The 11160-nt window shown below is 39.8% G+C and overlaps 2 protein-coding genes across 16 annotated transcripts; one reads left to right on the forward strand and one right to left on the reverse strand.

Annotated features, from left to right (window-relative positions):
• Nucleotides 1-2465: 2465 nt before the first annotated feature.
• LOC116204489 (beta-galactosidase 16-like) lies at nt 2466-8491 on the forward strand. Its single transcript, XM_031536604.1, has 19 exons — nt 2466-2758; nt 3834-3929; nt 4095-4207; nt 4340-4406; nt 4732-4824; nt 4907-5050; nt 5145-5239; nt 5431-5536; nt 5707-5791; nt 5905-6023; nt 6113-6277; nt 6363-6544; nt 6696-6787; nt 6884-6993; nt 7112-7204; nt 7384-7491; nt 7613-7758; nt 7887-8015; nt 8232-8491. Exons 1-18 carry the CDS (start codon nt 2570-2572, stop codon nt 8005-8007), a joined length of 2124 nt encoding a protein of 707 aa, XP_031392464.1. The 5' UTR covers nt 2466-2569; the 3' UTR covers nt 8008-8015; nt 8232-8491.
• On the reverse strand, nt 3666-11105 carry LOC116204491 (N-glycosylase/DNA lyase OGG1). 15 transcript variants are annotated; one of them, XR_004156353.1, is made up of 9 exons: nt 10249-11105; nt 9459-9669; nt 8775-9176; nt 6809-7230; nt 5318-5424; nt 4964-5208; nt 4369-4520; nt 4062-4180; nt 3666-3968 (listed from the first exon to the last, which is right to left on the reverse strand). XR_004156353.1 is itself a non-coding variant. In XM_031536607.1 (3 exons), exons 1-3 carry the CDS (start codon nt 10968-10970, stop codon nt 8970-8972), a joined length of 1140 nt encoding a protein of 379 aa, XP_031392467.1. In that variant the 5' UTR covers nt 10971-11105; the 3' UTR covers nt 8600-8969. The 15 variants fall into 15 exon arrangements, 2 of the variants coding, with proteins under 2 accessions (XP_031392467.1, XP_031392468.1); XR_004156359.1 differs by lacking the exon at nt 5318-5424 and having other exon boundaries at nt 7127-7230; nt 8814-9176; XR_004156357.1 differs by lacking the exon at nt 5318-5424 and having other exon boundaries at nt 4369-5208; nt 6809-7024; nt 7127-7230; nt 8814-9176.
• Nucleotides 11106-11160: the final 55 nt, after the last annotated feature.

Genomic DNA, 11160 nt, shown 5'->3' on the forward strand with positions numbered 1-11160 from the left:
CGATCATTACTTTTATATCTATATAGCAATTAACTGATGAATTAGTAAGTCAATACTATTTTGCCTTTTTTATTATGGTGTAGTCAAGTTTATTCATGTGGTATTATTAATCACAATAATGATAATTATACTTTAATATCGATATAACAATTAACTTAGGAATTACTATTTTACTAGATGTAAAACAGATATCAGTTATAATCGAGTCAGACTCTATGAACCTTATATTAGTCATGTAGGAGAATTTTTCAGATCATAATTTGAATTCAATTTTGCAATTGCAAAGGATTTCATCGGGGTAAGTTAATCGGTGTTGATAAACGATGTTTCTTCTTGTTCTATATTTCAATTTCTAATCACAGACATATTTGACTCTCGCCGGATTCAAATTAGCATTATCTTTCGAACAGTTCAAACCAGCAATAATTAGTCATATCATTTTCCAAAAAAATTTCAATAATATTTCAAAATTTGTATTAGTAATAATTAGTCATTTCATTTTCCACAAATTACAAACTAATGCACCGAGCTTTCCTTTCGTAATCTATTAATTAATTCAAAATTTATCATAATCAATTAATTAGAACAATCATGTTTTCTTCAAGTTATTCTAATGATAATTCCTCTGATTGATCGATTACTACAATTAATAGGATTAATGAAGACACATGCACACGATTAACATATATTTTATCAGCAACATATATACATCAATCTTTTTTCCTTTTTCTTTTCAACATATATATTTCCACAACTTGTACGGCCTTTGTTAGGCCTCGTTGACTGTTGGTTGAAATATAATCTATGTTGCGATAATTAGCTAATTAATGAACCGCGAGCCACGTAGTAAGTTGCAAAACGGACGAACTGGACACACGAAGTTCAGATCATCCAAATTTGATTAAGTTTTTGATCCCTATTAACATCCGCTTTTGCGCTTTTGTTTTTATATATGGTTCATATTCTCCCATTCTATCTAGCTGGTTTGATTTCCATTGATACAGTATAACTAAATGTCATTTTTTCTTGTTAAACAGATTTTCTCAATTGGAGATTACTTCTTTTTTTCCTGATAATTCATTTTAATTTTAATTAATTAGGAACAAATAATGGACAAGCAAATGGTGGGCAATCCGCATGACAGTTCTAACCTTAATTAACGTTATTTCATGCACATAAAATGACAACTTTATCTCCTCCCTGCCAATGCAAACGACCAAATTTTGTTGTCAGCGTTGCTATTATATATATATATATATATATATATATATATATTTTCTCTCCTTCTCTTATTATTTATATTTAATAAAAAATTGATAAATAAGTACCTAATTATAAATTGAATGGTATGACCAACGTGAATTCAGATAGTTCCCTCTTATTTTTCTTAAATAAGGTTGTGGATTCGAATTTTGAAATGAGAAAATTCATGTTGGGAAAGTTTCACTCTTTAATATTAGCCAATCGAGCTCAAATTGAATTAATTTGAACCCATTAGACTTTCTAAGAAAAATTTGAATGGTGCGAAATTATTTAAATATTGAAAGATGTGCACACATATGTCCAAACAATTCCTGTACAATATGTGTATATATGATATCTAGAACTTCCATAGATGACTCATGAGCCAGCCATGAGGCATCAAATAACCAATTTCATAAGTCTTGAACCTCCTTTACGATTGAAAAGAATAACCAATCTTATATATAATCTATTACCTTAATCACCACACATCGGATGATGAACGCATGATTAGATATAGCGCTACAAAAAATACTTAAGTCCGTTATAACGAGATAATGGTAAAACTGAGATTAATATTAACATTCATAGGTACTATTTCATACCATATCATCATTTTAAAATTACCGACAGCAACAAATTATTAATTTTTTTTCCAGGGAAGAAATAGTTACCCCCATTTTTCGGTGAAAAAAAATGGAAGACGGGTGAGGCCCAAAAATTATGGAAAGTAATGGCTTTCACGATTTCGGTAAAACTGAGCATTCTGAAATTCGAACTAATAACTTCCGGGATTAGTGTTTCTTATCTTCTCACTTTTGAATGGATTATTATTATATTTCACAGCTAGCTGTCCTAATTAAACTTTTTCCAATATTACAAAGCTCAAATTTATGGCAGACTAACAGATTTATTTTCCAAAATGAAGTCATAAATAATTAAGACGACATATGATGGGAAACAATATCATTAATCTATGCTCATATATGGAGGATGAATTGACATGCCTGACCAAAAATTTAAGTAAATATGATTCAAAATCGTAAATAAATGACAAGTCCATTTGCCCTTTATGCAAACTTTCTGATAATCCTCCCCGAAATACATATAGAAAGCTCCCGACAGCGCTCTCTTACCATATTTTCTAATCCGTACAGTCTATACATTACATATATATACACATACATACATACATACATATATAATTAGCATTGATCCTTCAACTAGGAAGACGGTGGAGAGCAGCTGAGGGCTGTACATAACTAAGGTGATCGAGGGAGATTGTTCTGCCAGGGGTCCGTCGGCTCTCACTGTGGTTCTGTTCGGTATGGAGTGGGGGTCAGTGGTGAGGTGGCTGGCGGTGGCTGTGTTGGTTTTGATGGCGGGAGTTAGCAGAAGGGCTGACGGAGCTGCTGCTACCGGGAACGTGACTTACGACGGGAGGTCCCTCATCATCAACGGTCAGCGGAAAATTCTGTTTTCCGGCTCCATTCACTATCCCAGAAGCACTCCCAACGTAAGAAAAACACTTCTCCTTTTCGTTTTTCTTGGTTTTCCGGAAAACTCTTTTCCTGAGAAACTGAGTCCCCGTTATTCTTTTTTTTTTTTTTTTTTAACGTTTCTATATGTTATTATATATTGCAATGACATATTCAAGGGAAGCTTATTCATCGAGATTTCTCGTTTTCTTATCTTCCTTTCTGTCGAAATTTCCATTTCGTCTTCTTTCGAGAAAACACGATATGTTTCGTTTCAAAAATGTTTTCCTTACTATGTTGGTATTGAAGATGTTTCTTTCTGATTTTCGTATTTTCGCTCCTGGGAAAAAGATGTTTCCTTTTTCGATATTAGAGTCAATTATTCGGAAGCTATGGTGGTAACTTGAGAATAGATGAATTCGCACAAAATATACGCGGTCACGTTAGATGTGCAGATATACGACATGAAACGTAGGTACACAATTCTACCTTGCTGGAAGCAAGTCTTTGGCATTTTCGGTTCGAGACTTGTGCTAGCTCCCTTAAGACCACAAGAGATCAAGTCCCGTTGATGTTTTAGTCGATTAACTTTGATCATAATAGTACTTCTTCAGAAAAACAAGTTTCATTTCATATGATGACACTTGACAAGGGAGAGAGACACCCGACATAGATGAACGAATATATATATGCAATCAGCCTCCTATGATTCGGCAAGACTTGTGCTATTGCAACTTGTATCTACTGGTCGTACCGAGCAGTACGTATGCCGCATCGTACGTAATTTTTGTTTATGTTTTCACATGTGTGTACAGGACTAAATAATGCACACGTGAAATGAAGTTCGTCCGAATCCAAAATTGAATATCGGGCTTTGTCATATTTGGGCCCAAGTGGCCGAGAAAATACCTGAAAATGGAAAACATGCTCGGCTGCTACTGATCATTGAATAATCCTCTGACATGTCATTGTTATTTATTATCATGGCAAATAGTACGAGGAACGGGATTACGATTCCATTCGGCACGTAACATCGAATTGATACATTGACGATGTCATAATACATTCATTTCACTTCGGACACATGTGAACCTAAGCCGTTATTGTCTGTAGATGTGGCCGTCTCTCATAGCAAAAGCGAAACTGGGAGGAGTCGATGTGATACAGACTTACGTCTTCTGGAATCTACACGAGCCCAAACCACGGAAGGTAACTCTCTTGCCTCAAAATTTTGCATCCTACCAGTATCTGATGTAGAGGAATAACACGTAAATATGCCTAAACGGAGCAGCACCGTCGTCTTTCTTTAGAAAAAGAATGGCCATGCGGAGGTAGACTAACCTATGGTGAATCGGGGTCTCTGAATCTTTGCAGTATGTGTTCAGTGGGAGAGCGAACATCGTCAGGTTCATCAAGGAAGTCCAAGCACAAGGTCTCTATGTCTGCCTGAGAATCGGACCCTACATCCAGGGCGAATGGAATTACGGGTAAGTGTCCATGAGAAGTAGAAATTCCGAATCAAAGTCTCGACCATGGACGTCATGAGCATGAAATGATTCCGAACACTAGGAAACGAAGTGTGCAAAATTGAAGTAACAGTGCAGACTGTACTTGTGCAGGGGACTGCCTTTCTGGTTGCATGACATACCAGGGATTGTATACCGATCTGACAATGAGGCGTTTGAGGTAATGCCTGAGAACTTCCTTGCTTCATGTTAATGCTTGTCCACTAGGCTGATGGTAGTTGTCTGTTGCCTCCGGGTTCAGGCCGTGGCTGGCCAGATAGCAGCCAACCATGGCCTGGGGTTCAGCGAAACCACCACTGGAAAACTAGAAAATCTTTTCTCCAAAACGCAACTTACAGCAAATAAACAAATCCATAATATGAAATTCATTGAGAAATCACATATGCTGAGACATCCTTATCGCAGTACATGAATTTAGTCGATGAATTATCCAGAAAAACTGGGAGATGTACATTTAACATTTTTCTCATTTTTTGAAATGGCAGCGAGAAATGCAGAATTTCACAATGAAGATCGTGAATTTGATGAAAGAAAACAAGTTATTCGCTTCACAGGGAGGCCCAATAATATTATCCCAGGTAGAGCACATGATTGCATTGCCTATTTTATATAATTGATGTTACAATACACCGGCCAGCTAGAACTCTAACGTTACTGCAGATTGAGAATGAATATAAAACAGTAGAAAAAGCTTTTCATGAAAAAGGGCCTGCTTACGTGCGTTGGGCTGCTAGGATGGCTGTCGGACTTCAGACTGGAGTCCCGTGGGTGATGTGTAAGCAAGATGACGCTCCCGATCCAGTGGTTAGTAGCCTCTTCCTATTAGAGTTCCTCATATCTCTGTTTGAATGGGTAGTTGTAGTTCAGAGCTGAGAGATAATATGATTCCACTCTGCAGATTAATGCATGCAATGGTAGGCGATGCGGAGAAACATTTGCAGGGCCCAACTCACCAAATAAACCTGCAATATGGACAGAGAACTGGACAAGTTTGTAAGTTTCATCGAAAATCTCACTTTCTTTTTAGATGACATATCATGATACACGGCAAAATTTTCAAAATGCCCATACCAAAGGACAGACTGACGAGTTCATTATGGATAACAGTTTCTTAAATTAAAATCTCCCCTTGTATTCTCAGCCTGAGTTTAGATGATAATATCATTATGGCATCCTCCCTGCAGTTTGCAAAGATATGGCACCGAACCGATCCTGAGATCAGCAGAAGACATTGCATACCAAGTTGCACTCTTCATAGCAAAAAATGGAAGTTATGTCAATTATTACATGGTAAGTAACTCCCTAACTAGCTAGCTAGCAATGCAACAATTCCGGGGGGGTGGTGGAAAAAAGATATAGAGCTCCTAGCCCTTGCTTTTTGAAATTTTTCATGTTCGTCTGCATTCAACTGTGAATGGCTGACATTCTGCCTAATCACTTCCTTCTATGCAACAAATCAGTATCATGGAGGAACAAACTTTGGAAGAAAAGCTTCAGCATTTATGATTACCGCTTACTACGATCAAGCCCCTTTGGACGAGTATGGTGAGTTACCAAGAAACTTGTGTCATTGCAGCAGCATATTTCTGCAACTTGTGGTTCAGCATCTAATTTATATATATTCATTAAGAAAATCTACGTATATGATATGGTCTTAGGTCTGATCAGGCAGCCTAAGTGGAGCCACCTTAAGGAATTACATGCAGCCGTAAAATTGATCTCGAGGCCTTTACTATATGGAAAACCGAGTGCTTTCCCCTTGGGAACAAATCAACAAGTAAGAACATTTCCTTATGAGATAATACGATCTCCCAAATCCTACAGTCCTTTTCTTTCCCCTAAATTGCTTGACTGGGTGTTCTCCAGGCCTTTGTCTTCAGCGGCCCATCGCAACAATGTGCAGCCTTTCTAATAAACAACAGCACCGGAGAAGATGTAAAAGTAAATTTCCAAAATATCTCCTATGAATTACCTCCAAAGTCCATTAGCATCCTACAAGATTGCAGGACAGAGGTTTTCAACACGGCAAAGGTACAACTCGACGGCTTGAGAAATAAGAGAACAGTGGACTCTGAATGGTTTCAGTGCTCATGAATTAATCGATCTGTTTAAATAGGTCAGCATGAAGGACAATACAAGAACATATGCTACAAGCATAAAGTTCGATTCAAATTTGGGATGGCAACAGTTCCAAGAGCCGATTGTTAACTTTGATGCAACTAAGTTGAGGGCAGACACATTACTGGAACAAATGAATACAACCAAAGATAAATCCGATTATCTGTGGTATACATTCGGGTAGGTCCTACGGATTTAACATTTTTCAAATTGGGTGTCAGGCCACTCAGAATATAGTTCAACAGCAACATCCGCATGCAAGTTGTAAGCATAGATCTCATGCTTTGCTGCAAATATACTTCGTTATTTCACAGATATCATCTGAATGCAGGTTGCAGCAAGATTCACCCACTGCTGAATCAAATCTCGACGTGTACACCCGTGGACATCTATTGCATGCATTCGTGAATGGAAAATATGTAGGCAAGCTCTACAGACACTTACCGATGCCATCTCTATTTTGTTGCAAATACTGAATCATAGACTGATGCAGTTTTTCCCATTTTGCTTTATTATCAGCATCTGCTCATGGAATTGATGGAAGAAGTAATTATAGCCTACGGAGTACGATATCATTAAGCCAGGGGACAAACTACGTCTCTTTGCTGAGTGTCTTGGTCGGATTGCCGGTATGGTTCCCTTTCAATCTTCTATTCCATCCTATTTATTGAATCGCACCTTGAAGACCAAGGCACACTGAACTTTGAGTCAACAGTACACCGTACATCTAATTTGATTGTTGTACAGGATTCAGGGGCGTACCTGGAAAGAAGGTTTGTGGGATTACGCAGAGTGCGGATTCAAGGATGGGCTATCACGAACCACACTTGGGGCTATCAGGTAAATGGATCTTCAAATGTTATAACCTGGAAGAGAATATTGGACCGTTACTTGCTGCGAACACAAGCTATCTAGGATTTTAATAGGACCTGCCAGCCATTGCGACAGTCTCTTCATGTAAATGTTGAAATCGAGCCTATTGCACACTGACATTAACTTGACGAGACAAACTTGTGAAGGTTGGCCTGTTAGGAGAAAGGCTAAAGATTTACACAACTAATGGCTCCAGAGAAGTTCAGTGGAGAAGTTATGGGACCTCCAGTCCGCAGCAACTTACATGGTACAAGGTAGGAGCTAAAGTTGAGATTTCCTAATCTTTTTATGTCACGTAGAACATCCAAATGGCCAATCATTCCTTACCAAGCAAATTACTCCAGATCACGCTTCCTCCAATTTTTCGATATGCAGACTACATTCGATGCACCAGCCGGAAATGACCCCCTCGCAATAAACATGATTTCCATGGGAAAGGGCCAAATTTGGGTAAACGGGCAAAGTATTGGTCGATATTGGCTCTCGTTCCACACTGAGAAAGGGAATCCTTCACAGACATGGTATTCCATCTCAATTTTATCTGTCCGGACGTCTTGCACTACTTGTTTTGTGGTGTATTCTGTCTTTCATCGAGATACTACCGTTCTCCAGAATTGTCAATTTTAAACTCTTCATCCTTGTGTTCTAGGTACCACCTACCAAGGTCTTTCCTCAAACCTACAGGGAACCTACTGGTCATCCTAGAAGAACAAATCGGATACCCTCTTGATATTACATTAGACATTGTCACAGCAGACGAGCAACCGTAGAAAAGAAGGTGAGATACATTTAATTACTGCAACTGTTTAATGCAGAGTCTCTAATTGACATCCTGAGTTGTCGTCAAAATTTGTCTGCAAATTATCACTTCTTTCCTCCTAGAAAGTCCGCAGCTCCATTCATCAAGTTATAAAACGATTAATGCAAGACTATCAAGCCTAGTCTTTCTGTTCTCATATACTAAAATTAACTCTCTGTTTTTACTCATGAATAGAGAGGCATGTCCAGGATAGGCACCAGCAGTCCAGTTGCTCTGAATCATCACCGACAGCAATTAGTAGTTTACAATAGCTTTTACAGGCAGGGTTTATATTATTTGTTGGAGATTCAATTTACTGTTCCAGAGAAAAATGAAGAATTGGTAAAAGATGCATTTACTTTGTGGAAGCAGATTTATTAAGATCATGTAACAAGGCAGGTTCGAGGAATGATGTTGATATTATTCAATGAAATTGTTTGTCAATAACTTTTCCATTTTATAAGTTTCCATGAAGTTTATGAGTTCACGAACCCATATTATTACTCAATCATATGTAGCAATTTTACAAATGTGTGATTATTTAAAGCTACAAGGAAAACTCTAAAGAAAGGCATTAGTGACAGCCTATGTAGTCTTAGGCGGTATCATTCTTGATAACAAATTCTGCAATTTTTTATTACACCGATGACCATTTAGCATATCAATAATCATTTCTGCAAAAGAGATGCAGCTAATGAAAGACAGCATTTTCTTAAATAAGACAAATGAAGGACTTACTAATTTGGTAATATGACAGCACCTTCATCCCGAACTTACTGGGTAGAGTCAAATGGTCATCGTTTAAGCTCCAAAGCGTTGAATCTTTAGCTTTCGCCTCACAGCTGACTTCAAATACCCCTTCCCATCAGGAGAAGAAAGTGCTGAACAATATCTTTCCTTAAGGTGAAAAACTTCGCGTGGTTCACTGTCCATTCAATCAGTGGTTTTTTCATCCTTCATAATTAGACAATGAGAAGGTAACAATGCCTTTTGTGAAGGCAGCTCAGCAACAAAAAGTAAAGTCTGAGCCCACCCAGCATATTTCCCGTATTTGCTCACAAATGCCTCTGCTACACGGCTGCAGAGCTTAGGTGTTAGACGTGAACCGGCTAGCTCAGGCAAGAGATGCCTTGTGGCAATCTTTGCAAAACCCAACAAGACAAAAATGTATATCAGTTGCAAATAATCAGAATAGGCAATCAACATTTTAATCGAGAATAGACTGCAACCTTCATATCAATTAAGTCGCTGGCAATCAATTTGGAATTGGATATGAACACAAATCCCCTCATAAAGTGCTAGAAAAAATAAGGCCAACGCCTATCCATTAATAGGCTTAAACCTTCCAGTATGTGGTGTGAGGCTACAAATAAATCATACATGAAAATCTGAAATCTGACCACAGAGGACCTGAGATTTCACCTGCCAAACATGGGTATCGACCGGGATTGCATGGTGTTGATCAAGCGAGAAGAGAGCTATGCACGCAGCCACCTTGGGGCCAACTCCAGGGAGAGTACATAGTGCATCAATTGTCTCAGGGAGATCCATTTTACGAAGAGATTTGAGCCATTCAACCCCTCCCCCAGGCTTTGATTGCAAAGCTTTTACGGTTCCAATTATGTACTTGGCCCTGCTTAGTCACATTGCAAACTGAACTTGAAAATCATAACCATTCATTGAGCAAGCAGCAGAAAACTGAGACTGACATAGAAGGAATCGAAAAGCGTGGCACACCTACGGAAACTGCCCTGTAAAAGAGGTTTTTTCTGGCACTGAAGATCCGCAAAAGATACTTATTTTTAACTTTTAATCCGGTATTGAACTAAATGCCATTTATTAATTTACCTCTTCCGATCTTTTTTCTCAATCCACTTCCCAAGGGATGTGATTTTGATCACATTTATCAATTCTTTCCACACATCTGAGGCAATTCAACAAGCATAGTGCCAATGCAACATGAAGTCGAGCTCATGGACGTGAGCAAGGAGGCAAAGCTATTAGCCTTTCCAACCCGCATTTTGATTTGGTATAACTTGAGGTTTTTCAAGCATTAGCAATTTCATTCTGCAAATTTATATCAAAGCCTTTGAATTAGCTTTCATTCACTAACTTTCTGCTCCAATTCGATCCCTTTCCTTGTCCTAGAAGGTATCTCGGAAATCGGCTGAAAATGATTGGAATGTTAAGGAAAAAGCAGTAAGGCACTAACCTGTAACCAAATCCGGCCTCCCGGAGAGCTTCCTCCGAAAACTCCGAGAGCTGCTCTAAAGTCGGAAACTCATGGAAATCGAATCCTTCGACGGACCCCAGATAGTTGCCCGAGCTCGATATGAAGTCCACCATCTTCGTGATCCTCTTGATGTTGTTATTCGACGAGCACAAGAACTGAACCAGACACTCAAGGGGCTCCTGCCTGAGCACCCGAGCACCCGCGAGGTGTCGAGCTACCTCGGCAAATCGCCGGTCTGCGGCGGAGAAAGCCGCCCAAATCTCCGCCAATGACACATCCGAATTGAGGAAATCGAGAAGTGCCGCAGCGGCAGAGGAATCGCAGGACCGGCTGTGGATGAAGTAGGAGACAGTGCCGTCCTCAAGGTGCTTCAGGGAAATGAGGTGAGGGCCGACTGCGCCGGTGTACTGAACTGGCCCGGTCTGCTTCCACCGGAAGGTCTGGCCGGTCGGGAAGGTCAGAGGTAGAGAGAGCTCAGACCGGTCGAGGTCAAGCAGGAGCCATCGGCGCGCCACGTCATCGGTCTCTGGAGGAGGCGGAGCTGCCAGTCTGGGGGCGGAGGAAGAAGAGAGCTCCGGCCGTCGCCTCTTCATGGCGTGGAAGGCTGCGGAGAACTGAAGCCGCAGCTTCAGAGCTGTACAACTCCCGTCCAGGCGAGAAGAAGAAAAAGGCAATGAGGAAAAGAGAGCCAGAGGGGCCATGAGAGATGGCGTCACGTCCGGCCCGACGGGAATGCTACGCCGTTACCGAGTCCATCTCCATTACGCCATTGCTGAGCTTGGCCCAAGCTCTTCCTCTTCTCCTTCTTCTTCATCTCCACTGTCAGCTTCTTCGTCTTTTCCACCATTGTCGGATTGGGCCGTGCCGAGAACAGGCCCAAATAGCAGTGCC

The sequence above is a fragment of the Punica granatum genome, chromosome 4 (genome assembly GCF_007655135.1).
Source record: "Punica granatum isolate Tunisia-2019 chromosome 4, ASM765513v2, whole genome shotgun sequence".
Lineage (NCBI taxonomy): Eukaryota > Viridiplantae > Streptophyta > Magnoliopsida > Myrtales > Lythraceae > Punica > Punica granatum.

What these genes read in the sequence shown, in the direction of transcription:
- LOC116204491 (XM_031536607.1), bottom strand. Translation starts at nt 10,970, where the DNA reads ATGGCCCCTCTGGCTCTCTTTTCCTCATTGCCTTTTTCTTCTTCTCGC. An exon ending in GAGGCCGGATTTGGTTACAG is followed by an intron (nt 9,670 to 10,248) that starts GTTAGTGCCTTA and finishes GTGACTAAGCAG; the next exon opens with GGCCAAGTACATAATTGGAA. An exon ending in TCGATACCCATGTTTGGCAG is followed by an intron (nt 9,177 to 9,458) that starts GTGAAATCTCAG and finishes GGTTTTGCAAAG; the next exon opens with ATTGCCACAAGGCATCTCTT.
- LOC116204489 (XM_031536604.1), top strand. Translation starts at nt 2,570, where the DNA reads ATGGAGTGGGGGTCAGTGGTGAGGTGGCTGGCGGTGGCTGTGTTGGTT. An exon ending in ACGAGCCCAAACCACGGAAG is followed by an intron (nt 3,930 to 4,094) that starts GTAACTCTCTTG and finishes GAATCTTTGCAG; the next exon opens with TATGTGTTCAGTGGGAGAGC. An exon ending in AGGTTTTCAACACGGCAAAG is followed by an intron (nt 6,278 to 6,362) that starts GTACAACTCGAC and finishes CTGTTTAAATAG; the next exon opens with GTCAGCATGAAGGACAATAC.